At 51.7% G+C, this 13,953-nt stretch overlaps 2 protein-coding genes across 3 annotated transcripts in view; both read right to left on the bottom strand.

The window, feature by feature from the left end:
* The window catches only part of LOC122371177 (obscurin-like), a 51,761-nt gene extending 48,250 nt beyond the window's left edge, over positions 1-3,511 (bottom strand). For both annotated transcript variants that reach the window (XM_043347317.1, XM_043347325.1), the window contains exon 1: positions 2,244-3,511. In XM_043347317.1, coding sequence (XP_043203252.1) covers positions 2,244-3,024 — 781 coding nt within the window. In that variant the 5' untranslated portion in view covers positions 3,025-3,511. The remainder of the gene's footprint in view (positions 1-2,243) is intronic.
* A 6,771-nt stretch (positions 3,512-10,282) lies between these two features.
* LOC122371170 (trichohyalin-like) lies at positions 10,283-12,366 on the bottom strand. The gene has a single exon (XM_043347305.1). The coding sequence runs from the start codon at positions 12,044-12,046 to the stop codon at positions 10,430-10,432; it is 1,617 nt and encodes a 538-aa protein (XP_043203240.1). The 5' UTR covers positions 12,047-12,366; the 3' UTR covers positions 10,283-10,429.
* Between the last annotated feature and the right edge of the window lie 1,587 nt (positions 12,367-13,953).

Below are 13,953 nucleotides of genomic sequence, written 5' to 3'. Positions count from 1 at the left end.
TATATTTAAATGTATTCATCTATGTAAAAAAAGATTTAGAGTAGTTTGTTTGCATTTCATAAGTTTCATACATAAACAGCCATTAAAAATGCCGTTCGGTTATTGACCCATCTTCAGTTGAACTCTTGATTTTTGACTATGAACCCTCGAGACCTTATCTTTGCATCTCAGAGAGATGCAGAGATAACAAGTTTTTATCTTTGCATCTCAGAGGAGTGCGAGATAGAAATATCCCTGCACTGTAGACCCAATGGCAAATAAACCTCAACTAGAAAGATAACATAATTAAACAGCTCGTAGGTAGAAATATCTTTTGAACGTCTCGCCTATCGGCTCGACGTTTAAATTATTTGTTCTACCCGTTCTACCTACTCGCGGTTTAATATATAGGTATATTATAGGTCTTATCATAGGTCTATGTTTAAAATAGGTTTATGCACGCTGCTCTGAAACTGTTGTCGGCAAATAGCGTGCAGTGGGCTCTTAGCCTCTTGCGGTACCTTTGTTGTTGACGTTACTTTTGTAAGTTCAAAACTTTGAGGGGGTTATCTTTTCATGTTTTTTGCCAGGAATGATTCATCAAGGATCTGTGCCAGAATTGAATACGTGGACGTTTTTTACGGCCAAAAGACCAAGTGGAATTCATTTTACCTTGAAGAGCATATGTTGAAAAATAGACCTCTGTATACCGGTATACAGAGGTCTATGGTTGAAACTAGATCGAACACAATTGTATTTTTCGACATGCAGGTTGTAATTACTATCCTTTGTTTCATTTTTTGTGCTCTGAGATTGTTGCGCATTACATAATGCGGGTTATGCAGGGTTCAACAACACTTGGGTGTTTTCCGTGCACGTATTTTGTCCAATGCCCCCCCCCCCCCGAGCCTACCGTCTACTTCGTCCACTACAGTATTTGCGGCATACCAATAGTGCGTATCAGACAACCAGCTGCGTGAAGCCCGCTGACAAAACGGACTTGCTTCCGAAGAATTAGGGAATACGTGGACGCATCGCCTCTGTTAGTCTCCAGTATCGGAACAAACTTGCGATTGATCCTGAATACAAATCGTTGGTACATTTCCATTCAGATGGGTTCGCTATCAGCAGTCGCATTCGCTTCCAAAGACGATAGCATTTCTTTCAAATAAATTTGGTTTCGTGACGGTTATTATTTTCCGCGACATGAGATGCAAATGCGAAACAGTGTTGTATGTTTCACTGTAACGCTGCTCCGTCGTTCAAAGATACACATATTTCGTTGGAGCACGCTCAGTGGTTGTTTACCATGCGATAAGTAAACACCAGTAAACGATGTGTCTAAGCAACCTGTGTACAGAAACAACACAATTTACTTGCTGGAAATCAGCCAAACTAAATTCAAGAATCCCATGATGAATGGCTAACGGCTGAGTATTTGAGCCAAATTGTTTACATTGTCGGTACTCGTAGGCAGTAGGTACGCTCAGTCCCGTTACTTGTGCTAGACTTACGTACTAGACTTACGATCGGCAAATAAATTTCCGCTTTATTTATCTGAGACGTAATTAGGCTTATCGCCGGTCCCGTGGCCGTCTCGTCTGCAAATTTGTAATGCACATGCTGGCAGAAATTCCTTCTGAGCGCTGGCCTCACTCGCAGAGCCTTCAGTCAGCTGTCATGCTGCAAAACTTTGTAGCAGAGTATGCAGAGCTGCAGAGTAACGCGGAAAATATGCGCCTTTTGGACCGACATGAGTTACAATGTCTACCCACTGACATGCTTATTGCTTACTCGAATATTCATAGGCCCACCGTCACTGCAGCTTAGATATCTTCTGTCCAATCGGGTTCAATGTAACCTAACCATGCGCGATAGCTTGAAAGGTAAACGATGACGGATTAAAGGGACCACTTTACAAGCGTTTACAAGCGATTATCTTCCATCAGGCAGCCTAACCGAACATTTTTTGCTTGGGTGCTGTGTAACGACAAGCATATACATATACAACAGGTTAAGGTGTGGTAACGCTTTCTCCCAGTAAGTACTCTCGCTTGACTGACATAAAAGCCACAGAGGTCCCTCCCTCCGATCCCATGCCAAACGCGCTCAGGTGCTGGTTTACTCCGCGACCTAAACACCTGGGAATTTTACGTCCGTGCTGCGGTTGATGGGCACGTTTATGAACTGACAAAACAGAGAAGATTACGCCGTGCTGCAGCGAACCGCGAATACTCGCAGTGTAGTGCCGTGAAGTTACCCACCTGGCCTGAGGGCGGTGGTGCCCACAGCTCGCTCCGGCAGCACCACCAGCTCCTCTGTGGTGCTGCTCTCCTGCTCCCAGTGCTCCTGGTGCTCCTCCTCCTCGGCGTAGTGCAGCTCCACGATACTGAGGCCGTGCTGGGCGCGCGGCCGTTCCGGCGTGCCGGGCGAGGAGCGCGGAGAGCCCGGCACCGACTCCGGGTCGGTCTCCACCTCCTGCACGACCACCCCGGCGGCCGGGAGGGCGCCGCAGCTCTCCAGGGAGGAGGTGCGCAGCTGCTGCACCAGCTCGGGCTCCTGCCACAGCTCGCTGCTGATCTCCTGCACCTGCAGACTGTCGCCGCTCGGAGGGAACGAGCGCTGAGGCGCCGACCGCCAGCCGATGGCCGCCGCCGCCGCGCGCGCCTGCCGCTGCCCCTGGACCCCGCCTCCGCCGCCGGCCAGACCCGCTCTGAGGCCGTGCCCCAGCTGTCGCGCGAGCTGCGGTCTCGGCACCGCGCCGACAGCTCCGTCACTGGACCCCGCGCCGCCGCCGCCGCCGCCGCCGCCGCCGCTCCAGAAGTCAGGCCCGTCCGGCAGCCCGGCCGGAGTCGGCGGAGTGTCGACGATCGGCTCGGAGGGACCGGACGGACACTGGCGCCGCTTGAGCACCTGCGCGAGCGGACCACTGCCGGCCAGTTTTCGCTTTGTCGCCGCGTCCTGAAGGAGCTGGCCAGAGTCCAGCGCGAGTCCGGCCGACGAGTCCAGTCCCAGTGAGGCCAGGGAAGAGGAATGCTCGCCCATCTTGATAGAATTCCGGGAACTTCGCCACTTCGTCTTCAGACGACTTCGGCCAGATTCCTCATGAGGCTGCGTTGTATATTCATTGGATCGTTTCGAGGTAGTGGATAATAAGCCGGCTCGCCGTATTTGGTCACCGGATCGGTCTCCACCCCGGACACCTCACACACGGACCTTGTTTACTCCGCGGGACCACGTCACCGAGCGTGGGGCGGTGGCGCGCGACGACCGCACTGAATCACACGCGTGGGACGGAGCCGTGTGTGACTGTGCACGAGCCATTCTATCACCGAGGCGGGTACACCCGTCACAAGAACCGCCCACACTGCACTACACACGGGTCGTGTCAGCCGGCTGTCGTCACCGCCGCTGCGCACACCGCCCGCTCGCCGCCGGCGGAGCACCGAACCACCGGGCCGCGGGCGGCCGCGCCACGCCGCCGCCGGACCGGGTCTGGACCGGCCTCCGCCGGCGCCGCCGCTGACGTCACAGGCCGGCGGGGAGCGACTCGGAGCCGAGTCGTGACTCACAGCTCGGCCAGGAGTGGCGGTCGATCCGTCACCGGCGGACGGGCTGGTGGGACGGTGACGGGACGGGAGGGAACCTGTGGAGAGTGCTGAGAGGTCGTGGTGGGCTGTGCTGCAAGTGGAGAACGGGTGCGAGTGGGTTATCATTGACCGATCTTGCTTATGTGCCATTTCGACAGTATCTCCACCATAGCGTTAGGCATTCACATTGGCCAATCTCTCTTACCACCTGCTCGTCCTCTGCGTCCGTCTCTCCCACGCCCACATACCCTGCATTGTATCGTCCCGCCGCCCCCTGCAGTGTCCACCGACCGGCTGAGGTCGGCGGCGGCCACCTATTCCGGTCGGAGCGGACTGCGCTGCTGTGTCGAGCTGCCAACTGGACCGGCCGTGCCGCGAGGTGGCGGCGACACTAAAAATACGCCGCCAGACGCTACGGTCCGCCGGACGGACGGCTGGAGCCCCGCCGGCAGAGAGCTGTCGCCAGTCCAGTCCTGAGGTCGCTACTTGTGGGTCACGGGATGACCCCGTCCTGGGTCACCCTCGCTACCCACTGTCTCAAGATGGTGCGGTCGTTAACTTTACTAGATTATCCATGAGGTGATAGACGTGGTCGAATGGATTCGCGAGCTTCAATCACCGGATCGCCAAGGCGTTGGCACGGCTGCAGCTGAGTCACGAAGCTCGGGGGCGCACACGTGGCGCGTGCCGGAATTAGCGCTGCACCTCTGCGTTGAGCCATCGCAGCTGTTGGCGCCTACGTAACGCGCTGCCAACCTATCGGGCAGGGCAGACAGACGGCCGTCCAGCGCGGGCTAGTGACGTCACAGTGCTGACAGCTGATGGTGCCAGTGACGTCACGTTCTACTGGTTTGATGTGGTCCCGGTTACTTTTAAGATATCATTTTTATCTACGCTGTATCACGGGACTTTGTCGTGGTTTGAAGTCTACACGGGTGGATTTGCTTTAGGTATGTGGAATTGGTAGGCGGAGCCATGAACTGTAAAGACAGCGGCAGTGTAAATTGGGTGTTGTGGTCTAATGGATGGTCATGTAGAGCAATCCGACACTGGGCACTCACTTCATTTATAAGTCGTGTTTGCGTGTAGGAAAGGTGTTCATTTGCTTGCTACATGAGTAAGCGTTTGATCATGTTTTTTTTCAACATGTTTCTCGAACACCGGTGCTGCTACATCAAAAAATGCCGCCGCTTCTACATCTAAAATTAAAAAATAGGACCAATTGCGCTCAAAATTGGTCCATCGCTCGGGATAGGTTTAAAGGGTGACCCGCACAAGTCAGTTGGAGTCAAGAAGTGATTCGCCCTGAAGCATTTGCACGGCTCTCTATTGAACTTGCTCGTTTATCGCCGCAAAAGGTGTCCTACTGTTTTTTTTAATTATTTCGCCACAAAATATCAATAAATATAGTTGTTTTGCACTCCACAGACAATTAGGAGTTATGTCGGCATACCAAAGTGGCATCACGCTATGATCCCTAGGTGTGCACGATACCGTGCTTTTTCGTATAGGTATTGCAGTGATGTCTCCTGGTCGTCTGACAGTCGTATCACTTATTTGATGTGTCAAAGGACGCTCATAACGGAGGTTCTGTGCCCACTTGATGACGTTGACTCTGACGTCGGTCCCACACAAGAACGTCAGAGGCCGAGCTGCTGATGTGGCAGCGTTCCCCGAACTTCCGCCCACCCCACCCCTGCGGGCGTACACCCCTGTCACAGGGGTGCGACCCTGGCCCTGTCCGGTGACCTCAGAGGTGAGGGGAGCGGATGACCCTCCACCCCAATCTGACCGGATAGGATGCGGTGTAGACAGGGCGGGCGATACCCGCTGCATTCCCTGCGTCATGCCAGCGTCCCAGACAGGCAGACTCGTCACCCGACTGTTGTTGCTTCTGTTTGCGGGTCTTGCAGAGGAATCTCAGCGTTGAGTTAACTGGGGCCGTGCAGCCGTGGACGATATGACCAAATAAGGTGTCCGGTCACGCGATCATTGCAGTGCAGGGCCACATCATAAGCATTCTCCAGCATCGCGCGGCGCTCATCTGTTGAACATCAGTGTATCGACTATCGTGCAATGCTGAGCGGCTGGAATGCTCATAGCACTTCAGCTTACACCGCTTACAATGTCAGCTGTCAGTGGCGATTAGTGAGTCTATTTCAGGCGCCGGCGAATAGCATAGAGCTGAGTAAGATGGACGGGAGGCTGAGGGGGCAAGATGGGTGGGGAGGTGTAACGCTCGAAGCCCAGGGGACACGTTCGAGAGGCGCTGAGGCGGTTGTGACGCAGGTAGATGTCTGGATCGTCGCCAGAGAGCTGTCGGCTCTACTTAACTGCATGACATTGGCTGAAACTCGAGAGAGAGATAAGAACGAGATGAGCCCTTATTTGTATTGCAGTCCGTGTTTTGTTTGATTTTTTTATTGCTTAGATTGTTTGCATATATGTAGCCATTCCCGGTATCTCTGGCTTGCTCTGCTTCGTATGTACCTACGTATTGACAAGGTCAAGGTGTGAATGCGCATCATCTACTGTCTCTTGAAAAGTTTCTTGATGTCTAATAAATTTATGGATTAACGTGATACCACATAACTGGAATATTACTCACAATTTGCTTTCCAAAACAGGTACACATTGTTTTTACATTTTATAATATATTTTCAGAAGTTAAAGGTGAAAGCTTAGGCAAATATTTAGCATTACGTAATGCAAGTGCTCCAATTGCATCATTATTCCAGTGTCATCCAAGTTGAAGTAGTGCGGAGTCTGACAATGTCGCTAAAAGAGTACAAAAGTGATGGAGTCGCTGAAAAGGCGACGGTGAGCTGAGGAGAAGAGCCGTGGGAAGCGACCGGGGAACAGGAGAAATGCGACTGGCTGAGCACTGGCCTGTAGAGGCGTTCAGTGAAAAGAACGGGAAGAATATAAATTGGTGCATGAATACTCGAGTTCAGTGCTTCTATCATATTTTGATCGTCTATTTGAAATTTAGTAATGCATTCAGGAGCCTGATAGAACTTCAAAGAAAGCAATAGAGCCGTCGCTCCAGCTGGCGTTATCCCTGAATGCCTACTGCGCTGGCGACACCTATATCCAGACCTGTGTGACTGCAGCGGCCAGCAGTCGTCCCTGGCCTGGGCACACCGAGTGCACCGATGTGGCATTAAAGCGTCGGTTGTAACCTTCTCATTGAACCTCAACACAACCAACTTGTCAACACAATATATTTTCAAACATAGCACAACGTAATCTCGCTCGGCACACTTGACATTGCGCAGAAGGACACTGTCTCAGCGACATCTCAACATTTGTTGAGGCGCTGTTGTAAGTTCCTACATTGTTGGAGCGATTTTGTCGGATATTTTATTTGTCCACTTCCCAAACGTAAGATTGATGGCCTTATTTTCATTTCGTCAATTAGGGTAAAAAATTAGAACACAACCTTCGCCTGGCCGGACTCACATGGCAGCGGCTTTGAGCTCACATGTAGCTACAACACGGATACCAACGTACACGTTCATATTGTCAGCGATTAAGTGTATCGAATCTCAGTGTGTCTAGGACAAAGTAAGCTTACAGCTCCAATGTCCAGCTTCCGCTGGCAGCACAATACACATGGAGTTCTTCAGAGCGTGCACTAGACGTTTCAATATTTTACAAAATCACTCATTGGCTGGTCTACAGCGGATCGTTTTAGTTTAAATTTCATTACACACCAGGCGACGACAGCCTCAGCGTGTCCTCTGCAAGCTCGGCTTCAACTTTTGCTGGTTCGAGCTCAATTTTGTCAACATCTTGTTTGGTATCTGACTGATCACCTTCAACACATACAGTATCGCCCTTGACTTCTGTACTGGTAGTTTCAGCTTCTTTTTCTCCTTCTTTTTCTTCGCCTGCGTCGATTTCTGGAACAGGAGCATCCTGCATTTCGGGTGCGCCTTCTGTTGGATGAGTTTCCTGCTTTGGGTGAATAGAGCTTTCAGTTTTACCTGTTGTTTCATGTGGGCCATCTTCTGGCGTTCCTTCACAGCTCTCGCCAATGGGACAAGCTGCTGGAGATATGTTGTTTGAACTGTCGACTTCGACTTCTTTTGGTTCTGCGTCTGCCTTATTATCAGTGACCCTAGTCTCTGCAGGATGCGATGAAGGTTCTTGCTCTTCTGAGGGGGCTACTTCTTCTTTCACGTCATCAGTTTCAGGCTTTTCTTCACATTCAACATCATGTTCCTCATTCTGTTTCTGATTTCCTTCGATTACTGTTTCATCTGTTGGCGTTTCTCCGGACTGAAGCATCACATTGCTGTCGCCTGGTACTGTCAGTGTTTCATCGTCGGTCACAGCAGTTCCTGCAGTATCCTGCGGTAAGGTGGTGGCAGATGCCTTGCGAGACTCGCTTCTTGATAATAATCCTGGTTCACTGGTAGCGGAATCATTTTGAGGCACGTTCTCAGTTTCATCAGGATAGCATATACACGCATCCTTACATTCATTTGCTTCTTCGACATGTTGTTGATCTTCGACTGTTTCGACGCATTCAGTTTTCGCGGTGGTTTCTTCATCAGTTACAGTCTTAGTGTCAGGTGTCTTCCTTGCCGTCGACTTCTTTTCTTCGTCATCACTTCCCGTTGTCACAAGCTTCACTGTGTCTTCATTCACCAGAAGATACCTCAGACGTCCGTGGATGACATCTCGAGCCAGATGTCTCGGTAGAATTCCTTCGAACTGACTCTTGACCACCATCAGCGGCAGTGCGCTCTGGTCGACCGGTGTCAGGCCGTGCACGTGACGTGTCGCGTCCAGGATCATGTTACGGAATATGTTGTCCACTTCAGGGGACTGGAACTCGGCCACCAGTGCGACAGCTTCATCTGGAACGCAGCCAGCGCTGCTTAGTCTTCGGGGTTTGCTGGCTGCATGTTGGGTAATCAGCGTCGCCCCGGACGCAAGCTGTACCCACAGTTCGTTGTCGCAGAGAAGACCGGGGTTCTTTGCGAGGTTGGCCAGCAGTGACTGGCGCTGTTCGTCTCCCTCACTGAGCGTATGGATGTTGAGAAGAGTGCGGAGTAGTTCCATGGCATTGTGATAGAACGGCAGTAGACTAATCAGCCCTGGAGTGACCAGACACTGGCGCATGCATTCGGCCACCTCGAGGTCATCTTCCAGAAGAGCGAGACTGGAGCCTTCGCTGAGTAGTATCCTGCGAGTGAGCCCGTCCTTTCCGGGCGTCGGTTCGTCTTCATCGGTCGTAAGAAGCTCTTCCAGTCTTCCATCAGTCTTTTGCTGAACATACTGGCAAATACTGTATTCTAGCACAGTTACTGCGGTCGTATCGTTTGTCAGTTTGGCGACCCTTTCTCGTACGTCGTCGAGAATGGTTTTAACACATTCGTCGTCTCGATAAGCCACAATATCAAATACCTCGTTGAGGACAACTTTTCCATATGTGAGTAGGATACCACTGATAATTTCCTGCCAACGCTCACGATAATCATCAACGTGCGTTCGGAGAGGAAGTTCTTTCTTCATCACTTTTGTGAGGTTTTTCAGCACAATGTCGCGTTTTTGTGCCTCCTGTAGTTCGGTTTCCATTTCTTGCACGACTTCGGTCAAAGTCTTCTGCAGTGAAACTTTGCGCGAAAGCCTACGCTCTTGCATTCGCTCCATTGGTCTGAAGATACCCTTTTCACAGTTTCCAAACAAGCCATCAATCCATGTCGCAATATCTACGGTTGGTCCTGAGAGCGACATACATTTCTTGAGGAAGCTCATAACCTCCGGAAGCGGAAGGGGGTTGTTTATATCATCCGCCAAGACTCGCTGAATTCTTCGAGCCTCTATTGTCAGCTCACTTTTGTCAAGCGATCGAGGTGCAGCTGCATTGCGGGCCTTTTCTGCGCTGTTGATGCAGTCCAAGAACGTTACTCGAACATTCTCGTAGATTTGTCGCTTAGATTTTGGCGGCGGAGGTCGCTGCTCTGGAAGCGGCAGCGTTTTGGCCTGATATCCACGGGCGGCAAGCTGCATCAGATTAATAGATTCGCCGATATCCTGCCCTTGGAACACAGGAGATGGCTCGGGAGTATGGTACTGATATTTGACAAGGTCAAGCTCGGCCTGCTCGAGGTCGAAGCTCTGCACCACATACGTGAACTGCTCCTCGCGGCCTGGGAACGTCGGTGACATGAAACGCGGGCCGTCCTCCGTTTCCACAATCTTTCCTGGCACGAACTCGCCTTCTCGCATCTGGCCAGGAACGAACAGAGGCCCAGCTCGTCGACAACGGTACACAGATCCAGGGATGAACTTGGGGCCGTCTTCCGTCTCCATAACCTGACCTGGCACGAAGATCTCCCCCTTGTCTTCGCCGAGATCGACGACGTGGCCGGGTACGAATTCGACATTTTCGCCTTCTCCGATTGTCTTGCCGGCGACAAATTGAGGTCCGTGTGCTGTCGCGACTGTTTGGCCTGGAATAAACTTGGGGCCGACGGGCAGGTCAATTTCCTGACCTGGCTCGAACACCTGACCACCATCGGTGGTGATAACCCGTCCGGCGATGAACTCGATTCCGCTATCGGTCTTGACGGTTCGGCCTGGCGTCAGCCGGCCGGTGCCGTCGGACGCAATTCTGCCTTCGACAACCGAACTTTCATCTAGATCGTCCTCCGTCAGAACAGCCTTGCCATCCGGGGTCTGCACAACATATTCTGCCTGCGCCTCCGCTGGCGGAATCTGGAGATCCGCTGGTCTTTGTTTCCGACGCAGTAGCTCTCGAGGCTTGATTTCCCGCTTCTCTGGCTTCTTCATGCGCTCCGCCTCCTCGGCGGCGTCTGCTTTGTGAATGGCCGCCATCCGCTCCATCATCTCCCTCTTCTTCTTTCACGGGCCTCCTTCTTGAGTCGCTTTTCTTCTTCCTTGCGTTCTAGCTCCTCACGCTTACGCTGTCTCTCCAGTCTCTTGGCTTCTCTTTCCTTGCGCTTCATTTCAAGCTGTTCCTCGCGAAGCTGTCGGAGCATCTCCTCTTCTATCTTTCTTTCTTCTTCGGCCTTTCTTCTCTCTTCTTCTGTCATGCCTTCAGTTTGTGCATCCACTTGGTCATCTCTTGGTTTTCCTACTTCTAAATCTTCAATACCGTCCTCTTCATCTTCAGATTCCTCCTCTTCCTCCTCCTCATCTTCTTCCTCTGGTTCAGCGAACTCCTCCTCGATGGCCTCGATGGTGGAAGTGATAACCATATCCGCGAGCTGTTTTGATGACATGCCGATGCTGGCCGCCTCTTCCATGTCTCGCAAAAGTGCCTCATCCTCTGTCCTCTCGCGCATGTGCTCGAGCAGCTCGTTGACGGACATGTCGTGCGGGTCGACAGCGGCCAGCGCCTCAGCGGCGGCGGCCTCCTGCGCCAGGCGCGCCTCCTCCTGCGCCTGCCTTTCGGCCTCCTCGCGCTGCAGCTGCTCCTCGGCCAGCCGCGCCTGCTCGGCCAGTTCCTCGGCGCGCCGGGCGCGGGCTTCCGCGTCCTTTTGAGCTCGTTTTTCGAGCATCGCTTCCCGAGCAGCCGCCTTTGCTGCTTCAGCCTCTGCACGAATACGTGCAGCGTCTTCGTACTGTCTTTTGATCTCTTCATCCATCGCCTTTTGACGTTTTTCGGCCTCCTCCGCTTCTGCCATCTTCCGCTTCATTGTTTCTTTCATCTTTTCCTTTTTGCGAAGATCGCGCTCCTTCCGTTTTCGCTCCATCTCCGCAAGGTATTCCGCCATCTGTTCTCTGTCTTCCTTCTCCCTCGCTGCTTTTTCACGTCGCTGCTGTTCAATAATTTCACGGTCAGGACCGCGTCCGTCGAAGAGCATCTCATCCTCCGACAGACGCTCAATTTGCATCTTGCCAACTTTATCCATGGGAATAGTACACATCGGGCCATCTTTGATACGCACGACCAGGCTGTTGCTGTCGCCGGAGAGAAGGATGCTCTCAATCGCTCCTGAACGGATCGCTTCTTCATACTCGTACGACAGAACCATGCCAGTCTTACCCGTGCGCCGGTCGTGAAGTGAGTACACAAAGTACTGCGCCGGGTCCAGCTGCGTGGTGGTGCGCATTTTCTCCAGCAGTTCATCCATTGCAGCCCGTTCGCCTGCATTGGCGAGTCGACTAACAAATGGCTCCATGTAGCGAAGGTCCCTCTTGAAGCGATGCACGCGTTTCACCTCAGCGCCCTCCTCAGGCAGCGGCACCGATCGAGCCACACTCTCGGCCTGGTGGCCGGTGATCTTGCAGGCGACCACGCCCGGGCCCTTGCCCTTACCGAACTCGATAACGGGTACGTAGTGGTGGTCCATGTGTGCCGCCATGGTGATTTTGCAGCCGAACAGCTGAGCCTGCTCGCTCTGAGACAGCGCAGGCATTATCGGGATGAAGTGAGACTCCGGCATGGCCTTCGACAGGCCAGTGATCTTGCAGTAGCCCGAGCTGAAGACCGCCATCTTGGCTCTTTTCAGTGACTGTCTTGTTCTCGTTTACAATATGTCTGCCTCCTGTAGGCTACAACAGATAGAACTCTGTGTGGTTTGAAACCATTCGCCTCGGCGATTTATAAGTCAACCGCCCAAGCAGAAATGGATAAACAAGTTCACTGCGTCCTGCGATATCGTTCGACTACAGACTTTGATCGTGCTTTGAATCACTTTAAGAATGAAGAGCCTGGCTATTTGTTCACAATCGTCTCTTGTTACCGACACAGATGTCTTCTTTAGCGGTCCCACTATCTTCTTCAGATGTACTGTCAGCACTGCGGGTTTATTTCGCTTTCACTCGGCAAAGGTTCGATGTATGAGTGCGAGGTTCTTCGCTCTCGCCTTCTCTTCGGGGCCACCTGAGATGACTGGCCAGTACAGCAGTTGCAGTGGTGACCGATCGCGAACCGATCACCGACTGACCGCCACTGTTGAGTTCAACTGACGCCGCCCTTCGGCTTCCTCCGGCTCCTTCGATCAAGGCTGCTGTCAGACCCTCTCAGCCCCCTGCGGAGTGCATTGTCGGCAGTCGTAGGCTGGCACGATCCCACAACCTTGAACTGCTGTAACGCGTCTGTTGTGATTACGTTAGCCTCCTATTTAAGATACTTATTCTTGAACTGGTGGCTAATTGCTTGTTTCAAGAGCGGAAGCTTGCAAGTGCAGCCGTTCAATTCCCACATGCTTTTTAATCGGTAACTGCTACAGTAAGTTTTATTGTGTCTTAGCGCAATGTCAGCATCTCTTCGTTCTCCTCCCCTCTCTGATGGCCCGGAGCCATCATGCCAGAAATTCTCCACCGCCACTGATCAGGCCTGCGGCGATCAACGGCGCTGCGATGGGACAATAATGGCGCACTTTGGCGGCGGTAACTGACAGACGGCAGCGGCTCACTAGTTGGTTAGTATCCCCGATGTTTCCTAGTTCTGAGTGGGGTTTGGGAGCTCAAATTAAGGCGCCTGGCTTTATCGCCACATGTTGTTCTTGCATTTGAATAAGATGATTGCGTGGTACAATTGAATGTATGGTTCTATTTACCGACTCTGTGATACTTACAGATGTCGTATTCTTTGGTTAAAATTTACTTTTTTCAAAACATGCTGGCTGTTGGGAGGAACTGTTAACCCGCGCGGGGCTGGGGTCTCCAGCCGAACGCGCGGGGCTGGGGGGGGGGGTAAATTTTACCCCCCTGTTATCTCCCGAACTAATGGTCTGATTTGGAAAATTCAAACGCCAATCGAAAGATCTCATCACGAACAACTAAAAACATGTACTTAATTTTAAGTTTGAGGTCAAGGTCAAGGTCAGGTCAAGGGTACAAATTGCAAGTTCCTACGGTATCGGCCTTGCACCGTAGTTGCCGAAGAATGGAGTCATGGACTGAGACTGATCGCCCAAAACGTGTTCTTAGGCTACCAAGACAATATTCGTTGCATACAATATCATTCAAAGGTCAAGGTCAAGGTCAGGTCAGGTCAGGTCAGGTCACCAAAAACAAAATATATAGAAAAGGGCATGTGCGACACATGTTTTATGGGTCATTTTACTCATAGAATTCAATAGGCACACTCAATAAGTGATATGGACCACCTCTGGATGAATTTCAGGTCGAGGTCAGGTCAAGGTCAGGTCAAGTGAGGTCAAATTTTGAAGTTGGTTGTTAAGGCCTAAAAAGGTGTCTATCTGATGCAGTTTTTCACGGCGAATCGAATGGTGCTATTTTTGTTTCCGTACGAGGTCTAGAACTTCCAAAAAAGTCATTTTTCAAAATTTTTGTGTGTCGTGACGTCATACAATTTTGAATAACTCCCACATTTTTGAACCGATTCTTCTAAAACTTGGTATGTAGGTGCACATAGACCACTTCTCTGACATAT

This window comes from Amphibalanus amphitrite, unplaced genomic scaffold, assembly GCF_019059575.1.
Source record: "Amphibalanus amphitrite isolate SeventyFive unplaced genomic scaffold, NRLGWU_Aamphi_draft 000035F_arrow, whole genome shotgun sequence".
NCBI lineage: Eukaryota > Metazoa > Arthropoda > Thecostraca > Balanomorpha > Balanidae > Amphibalanus > Amphibalanus amphitrite.
This window is presented reverse-complemented; position numbering and strand designations above follow the sequence as displayed.

Coding starts and splice junctions, on each gene's coding strand:
- LOC122371170 (XM_043347305.1), bottom strand. CDS start 12,046: ATGGCGGTCTTCAGCTCGGGCTACTGCAAGATCACTGGCCTGTCGAAG.